This window comes from Bos javanicus, chromosome 14 (assembly GCF_032452875.1).
Source record: "Bos javanicus breed banteng chromosome 14, ARS-OSU_banteng_1.0, whole genome shotgun sequence".
In the NCBI taxonomy this organism is placed as follows: domain Eukaryota; kingdom Metazoa; phylum Chordata; class Mammalia; order Artiodactyla; family Bovidae; genus Bos; species Bos javanicus.
The window spans coordinates 56,410,228-56,420,178 of NC_083881.1; the positions used below are offsets into that span (position 1 = coordinate 56,410,228).

Consider the following 9,951-nt stretch of genomic DNA (forward strand, 5'->3'; position numbering starts at 1 on the left):
ATGCAGTTCCACAGTTTTTAATTTTACTAAGGATATTAATGATACTTTTTGTTCTGCTACTGCTGCCAAGTCACTTCAGTCATGTCTGACTCTCTGCGACCCCATAGACGGCAGCCCACCAGGCTCCCCCGTCCCTGGGATTCTCCAGGCAAGAACACTGGAGTGAGTTGCCAAATTGAGATGTAATTAACATATAGCAGAACATTAGTTTTAAGTGTACAACATAATGATTTGATATTTGTGTATATTGTGAAGTGATCACCTTAATAGGTGTACTTGATGTTCATTGCCACACATATTTGCAGTTTATTCTCTTGTGATGAGATTTACTCTTAATTGTAGTCCCCATGCTATACATTATATTCCATGGCTTATTTATTCTATAACTGGAAGTTTGTACCTTTTGACCCTTCATCCAGTCCCACCCATCCCATCTCTTCTTTGTATCCGTGAGCATTTTTTGTTTTGTTTTAGAGTCCACATGTAAGTGAGATCATGTGGTATTTTTTTTTTTTTTTGGTCTGGCTTAATTCACTTGGCAGACTGCCCTCAACATGCAGGTAGTACAGTTTCATTTTTTTAATGGTTAAATAACTCTGTGTGTGTGTAATCACATTTTCTTTATTCATTCATCCACTGATGGCTGTTTAGGTTGCTTGGTATTATAAGTAATGCTGCAGTAAACATGGGTTTACCTATATCTTTTCAAGTTAGAATTTTCATTTCCTTCAGATAAATTTAAGTGGAATAGCTGGGTCATACTGGGTTCTATTTTTAGCTGGGTTCTATTTTAATTGTTTGAAGAATCCATTTAGTGTCTTCCACAGTGATTGTACCAATTTACTTAACTACCAGCAATGCGTCAAGAGTTTCCCTTTCTCCACATTCTTGCTAATACTTATTTCTTACCTTTTTAATGATAACCATTCTAACAGGTATGAGATGATATCATTGTTTTGATTGGTGTATGTTTCTCTGATGATTAGTGATGTCGAGCATGTTTTCATGTACCTCTTAGCCCTATGTATGTCTTCCTTGGGAAAACATTTATTCAGGTCCTCTGCCCATTTTTAAATCAAATTGTTTGGTGGTGGTTTTTTTTTTTTTTTTTGGATACTGAGTTGATATGTGTTCTTTCTGTATTTTGGAAATTAACCCCTTATATATGTGGTTTGCAATACTTTCTCCCGCTTGGTAGGCTACTTTTCATCTTGTTGATAGTTTCCTTTACTGTGCAGGGGCTTTTTAGTTTGATGTTTATTTTTGCTTTTGTTACCTTTGTGTTTGAATTTATTTTGGTATCAGATGTAAAAAATCCTCACAATGACGTATGTCAAGAACTTTTTTAAAGGAGTTTTATATTTCCAGGTTTTAAAGTTCAAGTCTTTAATTCATTTTGAGTTAATTTTTGTATATGGGGTGAGGACTGGTCCAGTTTCATTTGTTTGCATGTAATTGTCCAGTTTTCCCAGCACCATTTGTTGGAAAGTGACTGTTCTTTTTCCATTGTATATTCTTGCCTCCTTTGTCATAAATTAATTTACCATATATGCTTCAGTTTGAGCTCTCTATTCTGTTCCATTAATCTGTGTGTCTATTTTTATGCCAGTAGCATACGTTTTGATTACTATAGCTTTGTGATGTAGTTTGAAATCAAGGAATGTGAAGCCTCCAGCTTTGTTCTTTTTTCTCAAGATTTGGGAAAGGATGTTTGGGGTTTTGGGCTTCCCTGGGTGGCTTAGATGGTAAAGAATCTGCCTGCAGTGTGGGAGACCTGGGTTCGATCCCTTTGTTGGGAAGGTCTTCTGGAGGAGGGCATAGCAACCCACTCCAGTATTCTTGCCTGGAAAATTCCATGGACAGAGGAGCCTGGTGGGCTGCAGTCCATGTGTTTGCAAAGAGTCAGACATGACTGAATGATTAAGCATGCACTTGCGGTTTTATGTGTTACTTACTTAACATATTCAAGGACTTCCCTGGCAGTCCAGTGGTTAAAACTTCACCTTTCAGTGCAGGGAGTACAAGTTTGATCCCTAGTTGGGGAGCTAAAATCCCATATCCCTTGGGGCCAAAAAACCAAAACATAAAAAAGGAAGCAATATTGTAACAAATTCAAAACTTTAAAAAATGATCCACATTTAAAAAAAAAAAAGTTCAGTCACTTGAGCAGGAGAGCTTTTCAACTAAAAGGTGTGAATAAGGGATTTACACAAAATATTTAATGTATCTTTATTTTATTGAAGTTTTATAATGTGTTAATTTCTGCTGTACAGCAAAGTGATTAATTTATATATGGGCTTCCCTGATAGCTCAGTTGGTAAAGAATCCATCTCCAATGCAGGAGACCTGGGTTCAATTCCTGGGTGGGTAAGATCCCCTGGAGAAGGGAATGGCAACCCACTCCAGTATTATTTTATTGAAGTATAGTTGATTTATAATGTGTTAATTTCTGTACAGCAAAGTGATTCATTTATATATATATAAAATTATAACAAATTCAACAAATATATATATATATTCCTTTTCATATTCCTTTCCTTTATGGGTTATTATGGGATATTGAATATAGTTCCCTGTGCTGTTTTTTTCATAGGACCTTGTTGGTTATCCAGTCTCTAGTTAATAGTTAGCATCTGCTAATCCCATATTCCCAATCCATCCCTCCCCCAGCCCTCCTCCTTTTTGGCAGCCACAAGTCTGTTCTCTGTGACTTTGAGTCTGTTTCATAGAGAAGTTCGTTTGTGTCATACTTTAGATTCCATGTGTAAGTTAAATCATACGGTATTTATGTTTCTCTCTCTGACTTAATTCACTTAGTATATCTCTAGGTCCATCCATGTTGCAGCAGATGGCATTATTTCACAATCTTCTTTATGCCTGAGCAGTATTCTCTTGTGTATATGTACCACATCTTTATCTATTCATCTGTCATTGGACATTTAGGTTGTTTCCATGTCTTGGCTGTTGTGAATAGTGCTGCTGTGAACATAGGGGTGCGTGCGTCTCTTTGAATTATGGTTTTGTCTGGCTGTATCTCCAGGAGTGGGATTGCTGGGTCATATGGCAACTCTAGTTTTTTGAGCAACTTCTATACTGTTTTCTACAGTGGTCACACCAATTTACATTCCCATCAACAGTGTAGGAGGGTTCCTTTTCTCCACACCATCTCCATTATTTGTTTGTAGACTTTTAATGGTGGCCATTCTGACTGGTGGTCATTGTAATTTTGACTTGCATTTCTCTAATAATTAGCAATTATTTGCTATCTGTATGTGTTTGGAGAAATGTCTGTTTAGGTTTTCTGCCCATTTTTTGGATTAGGTTTTTTGTTGTTCTTATTTAGTTATATGAGCTGTTTGTATATTTTGGAAATTAAGTCTTTGTCAGTCACATCATATGCAAGTATTTTTCATAGTCAATAGATTGGCTTTTTGTTTAGTTTTTTTTTACTATGCAAAAGCTTGTGTTTGATTACATTCCATTTGTTTACTTTAATATTTATTGCCTTGGGAGACTGACCTAAGAAAACAGTATGGTTTACGTTAGGAAATGTTTCACCTGTCTTCCCTTCTCAGCGTTTTAAATCGTGTCATGTCTTAAATATAAGGTTTTAAACCTAAAATGTCTTCTTTAAGCTGCCTGCAGACAAGGTTGAGATTTTAATGTTATCTGAATAATCTGGAAGTTATTTTTTAGTTTGAAACTTAGATTGAATTAGGATTTTTTTTCCCAGAAATTCTGCCTTTTGATATATTTTGTCTTTTAATTGATAAACTGAATTCTTTTAAATAACACAAAATAAGCATGGGGTAGGATAGCTAAAGGCAAGTTTTTGTTTCTTCAAGCTTTAATAAGATACTTTTTTTTATTTTTAAATCTTTTTTTTTTTTCCATAAAATCAGCAAAATGTAAGAGAATTGTGGACTTAGAGAACTTCCCTCTGTTATTTAATTTCTTTTACTGTGTATATTTTCCTATTACTTAAAATGGATTATTGCCACATTCTCTTATTCTTAAAGTGTTTGGTAGCCTAGATAATCTGAGAAGGTATCAATAATTTACTAATACTTCTCAGACCTTATTTCAGATTTTTCTTTGACTTGATTTAATAAGTAGAGGTTCAGCAAGCACATTGCAAAAACAGTAAATCCTCAAAATGGTGTTATGAGTCAGAGCAGGCACACGTTTGTGGGTCTTGATACATGTTGTCAGATTGCTCCAGCCATGATGGAGTAAGACTTAGAATATGTATGTAAAGAAAGAAGAAGAATAGAAAATTCTAAGTAGAGTTATACAGAATAAAATTGTCTTTCTTTTGTTTTATAACTTGACATTAAACATTTCCATACATAAATTATCCCCAAACCTCCAAACTAGAACTAGTTAAACCCTTTTACACTCACATAGCTTCTTCCTCTTTTTCCTTCTTACACTTAAAATAGTTTATATATTTGGAGGATTAGGTGCTTGTCCCCTACTCCCCAACTCTAGCTTTAAACTTTTATAAAAGTGGAAGACAGACTGTATGTTGTCACAAGCATCTAACACAACTCATATTTTGTTGAATAAGTGACAGGAAAGGAAAAGAATTGGTTTGGTTTGGATGGGCTGTGGTATTCATGAGGAAGAAGGCTGAAAAGTTCAATTGTAGCTAAATTGTAGAGAACAATGAAACTTGGAAGTTTGAATTTTATTGTTTTGGTAGAAGGGCTCATATTTTTGAAAGGAATTTAGGAATAAGCTGGTAGTTGGGCTTTAGGACTAAGCTGGCAACTATAAGGTGAGACTCAAGAGGCAGATTAGTTAGAATATTATGAAACAGTCACAAAGCCAGCACTGGGGTAGTAACTAGGGTAGGAATCAGACGGTAAGTAAGTTTTTATTAATTGCCTCCTCTCTACTGGGCATTGTGCTAATTGCTGGATATATAGACATGAACGGGGAAGCTGTGGTGCATGCTCTTGCGTTACATGGACAGTCTATCATTAAACAAGATACTCAGTTTACAGCTCTATGAAAGTGAAAGTGTTAGCTGCTCAGTTGTGTACAACTCTTTGCGACCCCATGGACTGTAGCCTGCCAGGCTCCTCTGACCATGGGATTCTCCAGGCAAGAATACTGAAGTATGTAGCCATTCCCTTCTCCAAGGGATCTTCCCCATCCAGGGATCAAACCCAGGTCTCCTACATTGCACATGGGTTCTTCACCATATGAGTTACCAGAGACTATGAATGCTCTGCAAAAAACAGAGAATGGTGAAAACATCAAACAGATACATAATGGTTGGGAGAAGTGTCTTGGAAGGCCAATGAGGGTACTGTTTTCTCTGATACCTATATAACACATCGCTAAGTGAAGAAAAAGGGGTATTAGCCTTTGAAACAAAAGGCACAACATTTGCAAAGACCCTGAAGTGGTTTAAAACATGTCATAGTTAATGAACAGTGAGGTTTAGTCTGGTTGGTGGAGAGGAGAGTCTTTCAAGATGAAAGTAGTTTGTTAGGGAACTTCGATTAGAGTCAGTGGTTAAAGAGATAATTGGTAGGACTTCTCAATGGCTCAGATGGTAAAGAATCTGCCTGCAATGCAGGAGACCTGGGTTTGGTCCCTGGATCAGGAAGATCTCCTTGAGAAGGGAATGGCTACCCATTCCTGCGGGCTATAGTCCATGGAGTCGAAAAGAATCAGACATAACTGAGTGACTTAAGCACAGCAGACATTATGCAACTATAAGGCCTTGGTTACTCTGCTTGAGTTCTTAGTCACTTTATAATATCCAGTAAAGTAACCCTGAATGTTTCATTATAATTTTAATTATGTAAACAGCCTCCATAAAGAGCTTTTATTTATAGTTTTAAAAATCTTTTAAAAACTGACTATATCCAGTTAGTAGCTACTAGGAATAACATATCTGTTTTTTAAAAACAGTATATGGAGATCTTGAAGATTGGAGTTTTAATATATTTAGTACAGATTGTTTCATTTGTGCTTTTCAGAGTAAAATGGTCTTGGCTTCACTTTAAAGAGTTGTATTTTGGGGGAATGGAGGAGACATACAAAAGAGAAGTTGTTACAGGAGTTGATAAAATAATGTTTTGGAAAATATGTTCTTTACCTTTAGAGTAGCAGCTTCAGCTAAAAGTATTAGGCAATTGCTTACTTTAGCAGTGCAGAAGAAAATGAAATGTACACATTTCTAAAATAAGTCAAGTACCAGTAGGAAAATAAGTCAAGTACCAGTAGGAAAAACACGGAGTTTATTGAGAAGCCATAGGAAACACCAGCTGCAGGAATTTTTCCTAGTCAAAAAAATGCCTTGTTGTTTCAGTAAAATGACATACTTCCCTATTTTTAGTAACATAAATAGGGTTTGCTTAGAGAACAATGATAAAGAGAATAAAATGAAACCTGATCGTGAAATTGAAGTAGTAGTCATGGACTAATTGTTCTTTGTTTGCTGAGAATGTGTACTTAAGGCAAAACTGATCATAAAAAGAGAACAGAATTTGACATGTAAATCCAAGGAGTTTTATGGTCGAGTTGGCTCATACTCATCGTCATGATGTTTTTTAACTTCAAGCTTATTTTAGGGATAAATTTTAAATGATTGCCTTCATTGATTTAGCAGTAACTTTAATGATAGCCTAACTTTTTACATTTGAAACAAAATTCTTCTCTTTGTCAGTAAACATGAAATAGAGATAGCTCAGATTATATTATTCCCATTAAGGTATTTTTGTTAACTTGATTGATTACTTTTGGATTAAGACTTCTGCAATTACATAGCTATATGATTTCCAGTGTATTAAAAATTTATACTTTAAAATTGGGAGTGCTATTAGATTAGGAATTTTGATATTCTAGTTTTTTTCATCAAAGTAGTGATAATATTAGAAGACCTGGCAAGTGTATAATATCTTCATTGAAAACAAGTGAAAGAGGAGAGTTAATATTTGAGTATAAACACCTATATTTGGGGCTTCCCTGGTGGCTCAGAGGTTAAGGTGTGTGGAATGCCGGAGACCCGGGTCGGGTTCGATCCCTGGGTCGGGAAGATCCCCTGGAGAAGGAAATGGCAACCCACTCCAGTACTCTTGCCTGGAGAATCCCATGGAGGGAGGAGCCTGGTAGGTTACAGTCCACGGGGTCACAAAGAGTCAGGCACGACTGAGCAACTTCAGTTCACTTCACCTGTATACGCATATATGTATACCATCCTTTTAAATATTATACATGCATACGTAGATACTCTTTCATCGTTTGACTGACTGACTTACCTGCTACGAAGGCTTGTGTTTGTGTTAATCCTGAAAAATTAAGGCCTGCAGTGGCCTCTTTTTCAAGAGGCCTCTGATCATTAATTAGAAAATGCAAATTGGTTGATGACATCAAAGACTTTAAATCAGGGTCTTGGTGTCTGTCATCTTTCTCCTTCCCTCTCTCCTCTGTTTGTGTTTTCTCTGTATGTATGTATGTCTCTTTTTCCTTAAACTCAGTGGCCATTTAGGTATCTATAGTGTACAGTTCAAGGGACTGTCCTTAGTGCAGAAGAAAATGAAATTCAGCAGCCCTGAATTTTAGTTATGTGCTGCATTTTATTATTTTTAATTACTAATGCTCCTTGTAATGGGTTTAATGTCTATAATCATTACACATCGTACAACATTTTTCTCCCTTAGATCATTAGTAGTGGAGTACTACTAAGTAAGATACTTTTATGGAAGCTAGAAGGATTTGTATAAATACAGAATATGGGGCCCTCCCCTTCAAGAACCTTAAATCTGTTAGGTGAAATGAGCTAGATTGTGAACAGCTCAAGAAAATAGCACAAACATGAACAATGCAATTTTAAGAGTCACAATATTTAAGAGAAGATGACCCATAAGTACTTAAAAGTTTCCATATAGAGTATAGGTCAGAGACTGTGTATATAAAGCTAAGTTTTTAACTCAGTTAATGTCATTTTCTTTCTTTTTTCTTTTTCATTAGCATGTTGGCAGATAAACTGAACATGACTCCAGAAGAAGCTGAAAGGTGGATTGTAAATTTGATTAGAAATGCAAGGCTGGATGCCAAGATTGATTCTAAATTAGTGAGTGTTGTCTGTGCTATGTACTAGATGTCAGTTGCTGATTATTTTATACTTTTGGGGGAGTTTTTGTTAGGACATTCATTCTAGAATTTTTGTTTTAATATATAATAGTTTTTTTGAAGGCAGTAGCATTCTCTTGTTTTTTTTGTTGTTGTTGGATGAATATTGTCATCTGTACTGTGCATAAAAATATTTGCAACATACATGTAGGTTGTGATGTTATACTTATGACTTAAGAAACTCGGTTGTTAACGTTATAGGACCAATTTTTCTGTCTCATTTTAGGGTCATGTGGTTATGGGTAACAATGCAGTCTCACCCTATCAGCAAGTGATTGAAAAGACCAAAAGCCTTTCATTTAGAAGCCAGATGTTGGCCATGAATATTGAGAAGAAACTTAATCAGAATAGTAGGTCAGAGGTAAGAACCACACATCTTCTGTTGTCTCAAATTTGGCAGTAAATAATATAATTGTTACATGGGCATCATTTGAGAACAAATTAATTTTGGTTGTGTCTGATTTTGTATTTGGGGGTAATTTTATTTAAGAATCACTTAAACTGAAAAGATTTTTCTTATATGTTTTATGCGTTAGTTAGGAAACAAATTAAATTATGTGTTCCTAGTTTTATTACAATTGGGTGTTTTTTTCTCTTACCCTTCCTGTGTGCCTTCATTATGTCATTTCCTTAGTGTTTTCAACACATCATTTTGATACTGGCAGTGATAAGTTACATGTGTTATCTCTCTTTCAAGTGCTTGAAATTTGTGTTCCTTTAAAGAACTACTTCTGCAAAATTGTTGATCTTATTATGTTAGTGTTGATTTTACAAAATTTTATTTTATCTGATATTCATATTTAAGTGTCAGAAAAATAGATTTCCACTTTGGGTAGAAATCCTGCCTGTTAGATATTAAAGGAATTTGTATAGCCTTGAAATTTTGGGATTCCAAACTACCCCTAGTACTTTTCAGGCATTATGATTACTTATAGCTGGAGGGTAGAAAGTTTTTAGAAAATAGTCGAGCTACATTCAAGGATCTCATCTGATTGAAGTTTTAGTTAACAGATTTGTGTCCTTAGCATAGTCCTTCAGTTTTAAACATTATTGTCCTTGCCTATTCCATCCAAGTGTAGAATTAACTGAGCCTGAAAAATAACTATCGTGTAGTTGTTATTTCTGTATGCTTAAGGGTTAAGTTGTATTGTTTTGGGTATAATATTGTCATTGTTATACTTTATAATTGGTCAAAAACTGTATCAGATGATATTTTGTTGTGTTGTTCTGAAACACCTCACATTTAGTAATTGCAGAAGTTGTTGTAGAGAATAGATTGGCAGAAGTGTGGCTAAAAAAATGCTAGTGTCACTTTTTTTTGAAGTTGGATTTTCAGAAATTATTTCTTTTCACCCTGTTGATTTCTCTTTGTGTATTTTAGGCTCCTAACTGGGCAGCTCAGGACTCTGGCTTCTACTGAAGAACTGTACAGAAAAATTGAAAAACCTTTAAAAGAAAGGCGAAATAATAAAGCCATTATATGAAGGTGAAACCTTTTAGAAACAACGTATTTAGTATAAATTTTGGAGAATTTGAATAAAATTGACCGTTTCATTTTATTTCTTTGTGTATGTGTGTGATTTTTTTTTTAACTTTTCGTTTTGGAATAATTATATCAATAGTTTTCCAGTAAGTTGCAAAAATAGCGGAGAGAGGCCTTATGCAACCTAAATATAGTTTTTCCCAATTTTTTCCTTGTGTTACTATAATCCCAATATCAAAACTGGGGTATTGACATTGGTACAGTGGTATGAATAACTCTGCCATTTTATCACTTTTGGTGTTACCATCTCTGCAGTC

General features: G+C 35.1%; 1 protein-coding gene across 1 annotated transcript in view; it reads left to right on the forward strand.

The window, feature by feature from the left end:
- EIF3E (eukaryotic translation initiation factor 3 subunit E) overlaps positions 1 to 9,710 on the forward strand; it is a 47,967-nt gene extending 38,257 nt beyond the window's left edge. The window contains exons 11-13 of the mRNA XM_061439137.1: positions 7,990 to 8,092; positions 8,378 to 8,512; positions 9,533 to 9,710. Of these exons, the coding sequence (XP_061295121.1) occupies positions 7,990 to 8,092; positions 8,378 to 8,512; positions 9,533 to 9,571 (277 nt within the window). The 3' untranslated portion in view covers positions 9,572 to 9,710. The remainder of the gene's footprint in view (positions 1 to 7,989; positions 8,093 to 8,377; positions 8,513 to 9,532) is intronic.
- Positions 9,711 to 9,951: the final 241 nt, after the last annotated feature.